Source organism: Marmota marmota, unplaced genomic scaffold (genome assembly GCF_001458135.2).
Source record: "Marmota marmota marmota unplaced genomic scaffold, marMar, whole genome shotgun sequence".
Lineage (NCBI taxonomy): Eukaryota > Metazoa > Chordata > Mammalia > Rodentia > Sciuridae > Marmota > Marmota marmota.
Window position 1 is genome coordinate 3,370,777 of NW_026000108.1, and position 9,863 is coordinate 3,380,639.

The following is a 9,863-nucleotide window of genomic DNA, read 5'->3' on the forward strand; positions in this document are numbered from 1 at the left end:
TCTCACCAACTTGCTCAGGTCCTTGCTAAGTTGTTGAGGCTGGCCTTGAATGCACAATCCTCCTGCCTCAGCCTCCTGAGTGTCTGGGGTTACAGGCTACCGTTAAATACCCATACTGAGGTTTTGTAGGAGAATATCCTGGTTGTGGGAATCCTGGATTCCTTTGGGATGAGGGAATCATGTTTACTCTTAAACAGTTCAGAAAAAAAAAAAAAGTGTGTATGTAGGTAGATGATGGATGGATGGGTGGATGGATGGAGAGATAAAGCAAATATAAAGAATGTCAGCATTGGAAGGGTAAATGGGAATCGTTTCTGCTATTTCTTGCAACTTGAAATTGTCCAAGGAAGACAAGGAGGTGGGGAATCAATGTGGAGTCCTCTCCCCGGAGCCGGCCTTGCTGCTGGCGGCCAGTTGAGCCTCCTCAGACAGAAGTCCATGGACTCAGCCAGCTGGGCTCAGAGACCACATGCGGACCTGGAGGCAGCGTGCCTGCACATCTCCAGAGGAAGCCCCTGGCAGCCACAGGGCTGGGGACACCTGACTCCCCTGGAGGTCCGAAGCCGCTTCTTGGGTGGGCCACTCTCCTGCTACTGGTCTGGCCCGTCTAAGTCCGGACTTCTGTGCACTCTGCGGGCCTGGGCAGGACCCAACCCCTGCTGACCCACCCAGGCGCTGGATCCACGGTGGAGGGTGGGCTGCCAGGCCCCGTCCCCAGCCCTCTAGGCCACCCCTCCCAGCAGGACCTCTTCCCATTTTGAATCAGTGTGCAAAGCCCACCTGGTCCCTCCCCAGGTCCACCCACAAGCAGGAGGACTGAGATGACAGGCGTGACACACTGGGAGCCCAGGGCCGCAGTGACTGGGTCTGGACCCAGCAGGGGCTCAGGGGGTCTCCACTCCACTCTCCCACTGTGCCATTCACCCACTGACCCCTCAGATGGCCTTCGAGCCTCTACCATGAGCCACGCCCTGGAGACCCTCGGCAGGAGAGAGGAGGGCCCTGTACTAGCTTGTGTCCACCTCTCCCTGCCCCCTCTGCGGGACGGTGGAGGGAGGGTCCTGGAGGTCGCAGAGGCTGCCCCTCAGATTTCCCAGAGGGCAAATAGGCCCAGGTTAAGCAGAGGCCCATGACACTCAGGATTGGAGCCGGTCTCCCAGGTGCAGCCAGCCTGGCTGCCCTGTCACTGTTCCTCATGTCCCTCACACAGAGCTGTCCTTGTCTGGGCCTCGGGAGACCCAGCCCCTGTCCCCATGTGGCCTGGCCAGTTTCTCCCTGTCTCTGGGCCTGGGCTTGCCCCCTCAGGAGCAAGGGACACCCTGTCCAACAGGGTATGAGAACAAGGAGGGGCTGCGAATGCTGGCCACCCAGAGTCTCAGGGCAGCCTCTGGAGGAGTGGGCGGCCTCTGGGTCCTTCCCCTCTGGTTTTGCCATCATGACAGGCCCCCCAAACAGGAGCGGGGCCCTGGTCAGGAGCATGACTTGCTGGGTCAGCTCTTGTCTTAACACACCCGAGCCGACACCAGAGCTGGGGCCTGTGTGCGGGGTGGGGGAAGGCAGGGATGGCGGGGGTGGGGTGGACTGGACAGCGGTGGCCCCAAAGCTGCACTCACCACCTCGGACTGGCGCCTTGGCCTCCTCAGGCCCAGCCTGCTCCCGGCCACAGGGTGAGCGCATGGCCCCACTCTGGACCTCGTGCCCGCTGCTGTGGCCTCCAGAGGGTCTTGCAGGCCCCCAGCCCATCTCCGCTGGCTCCCCAGTGGTCTCCTCCTTGGGGCTCTTCATGACCCGCCCTGGCCCCAGTGCTGAGGCCTCGGCATGCCCAGTTGGCCTGTGGAGAGAACAGTGGGCGTCAGCAGAGGCCTCTCCAGGGTGGGGCTGCCAGACCATCAGGGACCTCTCTGCCAGGGTTGAGGTGACGGGGAGAGAAGCCAACATTGCAGAGTGTCCGGCACCTCCAAGGCCTAGCCGTGGCCCCGCTTGCAGCCTGTGTCCCCAGCACTGGGGCCACTGTCCGGCCTGTGATGGCCAAGCCAGACCTGGTTGTGACCTGAAAGCACAAAACCACTGTGGTAAGAAACCTGTGCCTGGGGAGGGGTCAGTCCCCCCTCAGCCTTTCTCCAGGAAGCCTGAGGGACCACGTCCCCACCTTTGGGTGGTGGATGACTGCCCTGGGGCTCTGACGGCGCCCTCTGGAAGTGTGCGGATGCCTGTGAGCAGAGCGGGTCCTCTCTGGGAGCACCTTCAGGTTAGAGCCCCTGCACGGGCTCCAGCCTCTAGACTAGGAATTTTTTAAAAGAGGAGAAAAGCCCCAGTGGTAGGACGGGCCTAAGATGAGGACCTGTGAGTGTCGAGGAAACTGCCGATCAGGGCTCGGAATCTGGGGTCTGCTCTCTTCTGGGCCGCCCCTCACAGCAGAGATCCGAGCTCTCCTCTCCGAGGCGGCTTGCTGCTTCCCGCAACAGCCCACCTCCTCTGGGAAGGGGGGAGGAGGAGCAGGAGGTAGGTGAGGCAGAGCCCTGGCCAGGAGCTGCTCACTGGCCTCACACTTTCCTGGGCTCAGAGATGAGCACTGACAGGCCATGCTCCCAGGTCTGTGGTTTTGTCACTCATCTGAGGACACGTTGTCCCCTTTCATGCATCAAACACAAGCACAAGAGACACGGGCTCAGCTCTGCCCCTCAGGCAAGGCTGCTGAGCATGGAACTGGGCAGAGGTAACCGACGGCCGAGCTCACTCACAGGGAAGACGGGAGCCACCTGGGTGGCACGCCCAGCCTGAAGGCTGCACATTTCAAGCCTGACCATCTGCTGGCTGTGAGCAGGGAACATTCAATCCTGAGGGTGCAGAACTCCCCAGGATTCCTCTGCCCAGAGCACTCAGGGGGACAAGGCAACAACCCCTGACCCCTCTCCATCCACCAAGGTGCAAGTCTGGTCTCCCTGGACCTGCCCCCTGTCTTGGCAGACGTTGGAGGCAGACCTAGGTCATGCCATGGCCAGCTGCATGGGCTGGGCCCAGGTGTGCCCAGCCAGGGCCAGCTAGCTGTGCTCCCGAGTCTCTGGCCTCCGCCCTGGTCCCGGGCAAGGAATCAGCAGAGGACAGACAGGGAGTCAGACAGGGCAGCTGCAGAGGCACCTGGGTCTGGGGTCTAGGATGCAGGACGTAGGCTAACAGATGAGGTAGAGTGTACCCCCAAGGGCAGAGAGGCCATCAAAGCCTCTAACCTGGGTGCAGTGGCCACACCTGTAATCCCAGTGACTCGGGAGGCTGAGGCAGGAGGATCTCAAGTGCAAGGTCCGCCTGGGCAATTTAGTGAGATCCTCACTCAAAATAATTAAAAAGGGCTGGGGGCGTGGCCCAGTGGTGGAGCACCCATGGGTTCAGTTCCTAATACTGCAAAAAAGAATGTACTGAAGAGTCCCCGTGGGAGGTGAGCAGTGGGGTGCGGGGCTTGTCACCAAAACAAAGGCAGCTGAGCCCCCAATTAGTCACAGCACAGGTGTCATCTCACATCAGGTTCTTGCAGACCCTGTCCCTGTCTTTTGGTCCTGGATGGTTCCAGGTGGCAATTCTAGAATGGGAACTAAGGGTCACCTTGTCCCGGAGGTGGAGGGAAGGGAAGTGGACTGCAGGGAGGGCTCCCTGGAGGAGGTGTTCATGGTGAAGGGCCTCAGCCCAGGGCAGCCAGGGGCCGGCAAGGCTTCCAGAACACCAAGGCTGTGAGGTGGCCTCGTCTAGTTCCCTGCCCAACTGCCCACTGCCCGCCTGTTCCATGTGAAATCCGATGGTCGGTTGATGCCAAATCCTTCCCATCCCCAACCGTCTCTGAGGGGCAGGGACGGGGACTAGGCTGGGTAGATGGGAAGGGGGCAGCAAGTCAGAGGGCCCCCAGTGAGGGTCCCTGGTGCCTGAAGAGAACCTTTCCCCTTCCAAGGGAGCTGCTCAACCCAGGAGGTCAGCGCAGGCCTGAGAACACCCCACTCCCTAGCAAAGAGGCAAGTGGACCTGGACCCCGGGAGCACAGAGTGCCAAGGAGGTGACAGAACTGTCAACAGTGCGGTGTGTCCACCAGGTTGAGCCTCGGCCTGGAAGGCTGCCCCACCTGGGGATGCCCGAGGGGCTCCTTAGCACATTCAGGATGCAGCTGGGTCACCCTGGCCACCTCCCCCAGCGCTGAGTCCAGCCCAAGCCTCAGAGTCTGCTCCCGTCCCCTGTCCCCCTTGCCCAGCTGCCACACTGGCTCCTGCCATGTGATGCCCACTGCCTGGCCCAGGTCTGCCGGGCGCAGGAAGCCCACGGTGGANCCTGGCACAAAGCTGGTGCTCAGGGACAGGTCCCCAAGAAAAAGGGAAGGCTTCCCTGGCTCAGGGGACTTCCCGCCCGCTGGTGAGGGACGCGGGACAGCCGCACACAGGGCTCCTGCTCGGAGGAGGAAGTGGGCTCAATCTCTGCAGGACACTTCCCTCCCGGCCGGCCGCTGCAACAAGCAGCCTCTTCCGGCCTCAGGCCTTCTGAGTCCTGCCCAGGACAGCAGGCGTGGCACCCCAGAGTGAGGCCTCTAGCAGATGTCCCGTACTCCCTGAGGTCAGCTGGCTGAGCCACAGGCTCCAGGCCCCGTCCAGCACCCAATCCCAGAGTTTGCTACCAGAACCCAGAGACGAGGTCCAATTTCAGTGAGTGGAGGTGCTCCGTGCTCCGTTACCACCCAGAAAATGAGAATAAAATGCCACGAGGGGTCGTGTGGTTGGAGCAGGTGGCTCTGTGGCTCAGTGTCCAGGGAGCTGGGCTGCTAGCGGGAGATGGAGCCCACAAGCCCTGACTGGCGGGGGGCTCTGGCTGGAGCTCCCCGGGGCTCGGACTGGGCAGACCCCTAGGGACACCAGACCTCGGCTCTTTGCCAAGAAGCAAGCCGGAGGGTGGTCCAGTCCTGCTCCCTGGATGGCAAGGGAAAGCTCATGCCCCACAATCCATGCCCCCCAGAGACCGCGGGCTGAGCCTCACGTGGAATCACCTTCAGCTGAGCTGAGTCCTGCTGGACAAGGGTGGCCCTCACCCAGTGCCGGGTGTCCTCATGAGAAAGAGAGGCAGACCCATGGAGAGGCCCTGGGACCGCAGGGCCAGAGCCTGGGTGACCTGACCACAGGCCCAGCAGCCCTGGGCTCCAGGGCAGGAAGAGCAGGACCCGCGTGGGGCCTCTGGGCACAGCCTGGCCCTGCCCAGCCTGTCTGCAGCTCCAGCCTCCAGAACTCTGAGAACACAGTGTCACTGCGGGCCACCAAGGGTCACTGTCAGGGCAGCCGAGGACATGACCACTCGTCTCTTTCTCTCTGTGTGGTGGGGCTGCCGGTGCCCACGTCATGGAGTTTGTGGGGAGAGGTGACCTCTCACGTGACACGCTGCACAGGGCCCGTCAACCTCATGCTCCCACGCCCTGGCTCCGCCTACCGTTGCCGCATCCCAGACTGGGGGGGGGGGGTCCTAGGTCCCTGGGGAGGTCACCCTCGGCCTGCAGAAGGTCTCCATGGGGCTTCTGAGGCCACATGTCCTGGGCAGGACGTGAGGCTGGAAGGCTGAGCCCAGGAATTTTTGGTTGGTGGCCCTGGTCCAGCCACTTATCTTGTTCTTTGATGTAAAAAAGACCCAGGGTGACTTTGGAGTGGCCTGGTCACACCCACAGTGGCACTGCAGGCTATGCGGAGGTGCTGCATCAGCAGTCGTGCCAATGTGGCCTGCGATGACCCAGGGCTGGCCACACTTGGGACACACTGGCCCAGAACCCCTTGTTCCTGGCTCCGTTCCCACGTCTCATCCAGACCCTGGGGGCACACCCCGAGGTCAGTGTGGCCATGAGGTCACTGTGAGGCGCTTGTAAATGAATTCTCATGTCAGATCACATGATAATCCCTGAGAGGGTCTGGCAGCACCGTGGGGGGGCCTGGTGACAGCCTCCCTTGGCCTACAGCAGTCCTGCCCCACCCCCACTGCAGACAGTCTGAAGAATGTTCCCAGAAAGTGGAAGGTGGGAGGCTATTCCTAGACACAAAGACGGCCACTGTGTGTCTGCCAACACAGCCGCCTGGCGGTCCACCGCCCTCCCTCCCGCCCCAGAGCCCGCCGTACCTGAGCTCTGCTCCTGAGACACCTCTCAGGCCCACCAGGCCAAGGGTGCAGGTGGCCTGTCCCAACTCTGCTTGGTGCTGGCTGTCCACGGGGCTGTCTGCAGCTGGCCGGGGCAGGCAGAAGCCGCCCACAGAGGCTGACTGCAGAGCAGCCACCACCGCCCCTGCTTCCTGCCCCACTTCCTCCCAGAGCCTGGGGCAGCAATGAGAGGCCAGCGCTGGCCGCGATTGATCATTAGCCCCTTCCTGGGTGGGTGCCAGGCCCTGTCCCCGCCTGCCCACTGCCAGTCCCCAGGCTCTGGGGTGGAGGCCAGGGGGCACCCAGGCTCCCGTTTGGCACTGGGATTGGGGAAGTCCACCAGCTAGCAGCCCTCGGGCTCTGCTCTCTGTTCCCCTTCCAGTTCTGTGCACGTGGGCACACACGTGTGGGCCTAAGGACACACACACACTCGTGGGCACACAGACACAAACAGTTCCTCACTCCTGCGCCCAGGTCATAGGAACATTCTGGGGGAGGAGAGGGGATGTCCTGCTCCTCAGCTGGCCAGTGTGTCCCACCTGGGAGACTGGCCAGAACCTTCACCTCTTTACCTGCCTTCTGGCTGCAGCCCCACCTGGGGTTGGGACGGGAGATCTCTAGCTGGCCAAGGCTGGGGCCATGACAGGGAACCCCTGGCCTGGCCCCCTGGGACTCAGAAAGAAGCAGGTCTGAACATGGGCCAGCCTCCTGCCCCAGCCCTCTGTGCCTGCCCCTCAGGCTGGGGCTGGCCTGCACCACGCCCTGGGAGCACCCCCCATCCTGTCTCCCTCTGTGAGGGGCTGACAGTGGGTGCGCTTGCCACCCGCTCTCTGCCCAGACTCTGGAGGGTGAAGACCCCTGACATTCTGGCTTCCCTGGGCCTGTGTACCTGGGAGCTATGCTGAAATAGGTCCTGGATGGGCCCCCTGTCCACACCAGGGTCAAGAGGCGTTTCCTCTCCCGGCCATTGTCCCAGGCGGAGCCCAAGACCCGGCATCCTGTTTGTCTACAGCTGAACTCTTGGCTGCAGTCCAGGGCTTTTCCAGGACCCCCCCCCACACACACACACACACTGTGTGCGGGACCCGCCTCCTCCCAGCTCCGGCCGCTGAGGAAGGAGCAGGTGTGTTCTGGGTCCAGGACTTTACAACCAGGGCCCTCCTGGGGCTGCTGGATGGACAACCCTGCCTGCCCGGCCTCCTGAAGCCCAGCCCAGCTGGCGTTCCCAGGGCCACCTATCCCTTCCCAGAGCCTCGGTTTCCACCTGGTGGAAACCACTAAGTGCCCTCCCAGCTCAGTGGTTCTGACCCTGACACAGGGGTAGAGAACACGCTGTCATCTGTCAGGAAGACGACACAACCCTCCAGGTGACCCTCACCCTGTGGGTGGTCAAAACAGCCTGACCAAACATTCCCGTGACTCCTGTTGGAGTGACCGGCCGAAGCCCAGCCCACGTCCCCACCCCCCCTCCCAGCCAGAGGCTCTGGGTGCTGAAGTCCAGCAGAGGAAAAGCAGCAAGCTCTGCCCAGGAGCCCAGGAGGCCACCCTGGCCCAGAGTGCAGGGCCCTGCAGGTGACCAGATACCCATGCCTTCAATCACCAAGCCCCAAAGCAACGACCCCTCGTCCCTTTTCCCTCGTCAGAGAGGCCAGCCGGTGCTAGCGACTCTACGGGCCTGGCGGCCAGTGACCTGCAGGCAGGACCCGGAGGCTCTGGAGTCCCTGTCTCCTTGCTGCAGAGGCCCCAGGAGCAGTGGAGCTGGGCAGAGTGACAGGCCCTGGAGGGACTTGCTCCTGTGAGGAGCAGCACCCTCTGGGGAGCACCATCTGCCTGCAGGAGGCCCCAGGGCCCAGTACTCCAGGCCAGGGGGACGCCTTGTCCAGCCAGTGCAGAAGCCACAGCTCCACCCCAGCGCCCTGGACGTCCCCTAAGGCTAAAATGCAAGGGCAGGACTCACCCAGGACGGGAGCACGGCTCACCTGGGAGGTGGCCTCCGAGTCCCACCAGGACACAGGAAAGGCCTTTGCCAGCAGGGCCTCCTGCAGGGGCCCATGTGGCTTTGAGCTGCCCCGGCACACTCGGGGCCTCCTCCAGGGCACACTCCTGCCGTCCCATCTCGCCCGGTCCTCCACCTGGAGCACGCTCAGAGGTTTCCTCAGAGACGGACTTGCCAGACTGGGAGCACCAGGAAGGGCCCAAACCTGTCCCTAATCTATCCTGTGGGGAAGCCCCAGCCACCACCAGGGCCCAGTTATGGCCTCCAAAGTCCCTAGTCAAGCCCTTAGCTGTGGCTTCCTGGGGACCCCTTCGGTGGACCCTCCTGCCCTTAGTCGGCCTGGGGTCTACCCTGCCCGTGGGCAGCAGGTTCCCTCCTGTGGAGGGCCCAGTGGCCGAGCACCCCCAGGGGCTCCCCAGACAGGGGCCCAGTGCTGCAGTCCAGCCCTGGGAGCAAGGCAGGTGGGGTGCCCATCCCCCTCTTGTTGCAGAGGGCTCTTGTGTTTGTGTTCTGAGTCCAGTAGGGAAAACAGTGACCACTGTGGTCAGTCAAGACAATGGCTTTCCTAATTGTGTCATTTAGAGCAGCGACGGTTCTCGGGACAGCTGTGAGCGGCACCCTGTGGAGGGTCGAGCTGGGGCGGGTCCAGAACCCCATGCCGGCTGCCGTCCCCCCACGGCCTGCCTCTCCACCTCCAGGCACCTCAGCTCCCTGGGGTTTGGAGCTACACCTGCCTCGTGTGACGATGGCCTGACTATCCCAGCCCTGCCCCTGGTCCCTACCCACCAGGTCCCATAGGCAGGTGGGAACAGGGAAGCCAGGGAGGAGGAAGAGAGGGCGAAATCCTAGAGGCTTCCTGGAAGTGGAGGCTCCTGGACAAACTCTTAGAAGGAGAAAGACCAAGAGGGCGGGCCCAGGGCACCCCAGGGGACAGGGATGCTCAGGAGAGCACATAGCCCAGCCGCAGCTCACGGCTGCCAGACACACACAGGCTGGAGCCTCCACGGCCACTCTGGCAACTGGATGCTGGCGGCTAAGGAGAGGCCTGGCACGCTGGCCCTGAGGGCTGACCTGCAGCAGGCCATCAACAGTGACCCCAAGAGCGCAGGGCCCCGGGGAGCTCCAGCCCAGGCCTCACCGGGGCCTGTCCAGGCAAACGCCGTCTGCCGGGGCCTCTGGTTGTCCTTGAACAGGTGACCACCCCCATCCCCTACCCTGTGGAGGCCAGAGAGAAGGTGCTGTCCTCTCTGGCTGTCGGGCCCTCACATCTCTGCCGTCCCAGCATGGAGACGGACAGACGAGGTCAACAGGTGGTGAGGCGGCCGCCAGGACGACTCCACAACGCAGGGGCGGAAGGCCTGTGGTGTGGTCTGAGGACCCGGCTTTGGACATGGGAGTGGGCCGAGATGACGGCGAGGCAGCGCTGAACCTCGTCTGGTGACAGGCCAGTGACTGGCACAGCGAGGGCCCCTGAGACACTGGCCTCCGCCATGCAGGGAAGAGCCCAGCCTCCACAAACAAATGGGGACAGTTCACCCACACACGCCGGGAGGGGAGCTCCTGGGGTCTATGTGGGCCTTTCATTTTAAAGGTGACCTAAGTGACCAGCCCCTGCCCAGGTTCTGAACGGGGGTTCCCCAGAATGGCAAAGACGCCAGGCCCACCTTCCAAGGAACACGCGTTTCCAAGCCCTGGCTGACCTGAGGTTGGGGGGGGGGGCGGGGGG

At 62.9% G+C, this 9,863-nt stretch overlaps 1 protein-coding gene across 10 annotated transcripts in view; it reads right to left on the reverse strand.

Annotated features, from left to right (window-relative positions):
• Sh3tc1 (SH3 domain and tetratricopeptide repeats 1) overlaps positions 1-9,863 on the reverse strand; it is a 44,884-nt gene that overhangs the window by 27,487 nt on the left and 7,534 nt on the right. Inside the window, exons 1-2 of one of the 10 annotated variants that reach the window (XM_048784101.1) lie at positions 7,031-7,165; positions 1,614-1,831 (exon numbers count right to left, since the gene is read on the reverse strand). In XM_048784101.1, coding sequence (XP_048640058.1) covers positions 1,614-1,785 — 172 coding nt within the window. In that variant the 5' untranslated portion in view covers positions 1,786-1,831; positions 7,031-7,165. Of the gene's footprint in view, positions 1-1,613; positions 1,836-5,014; positions 5,355-5,448; positions 6,030-6,123; positions 6,666-7,030; positions 7,166-9,863 lie in introns of those variants that run through there. The other 9 variants (XM_048784098.1, XM_048784097.1, XM_048784096.1 and 6 more) reach the window with 9 other exon arrangements.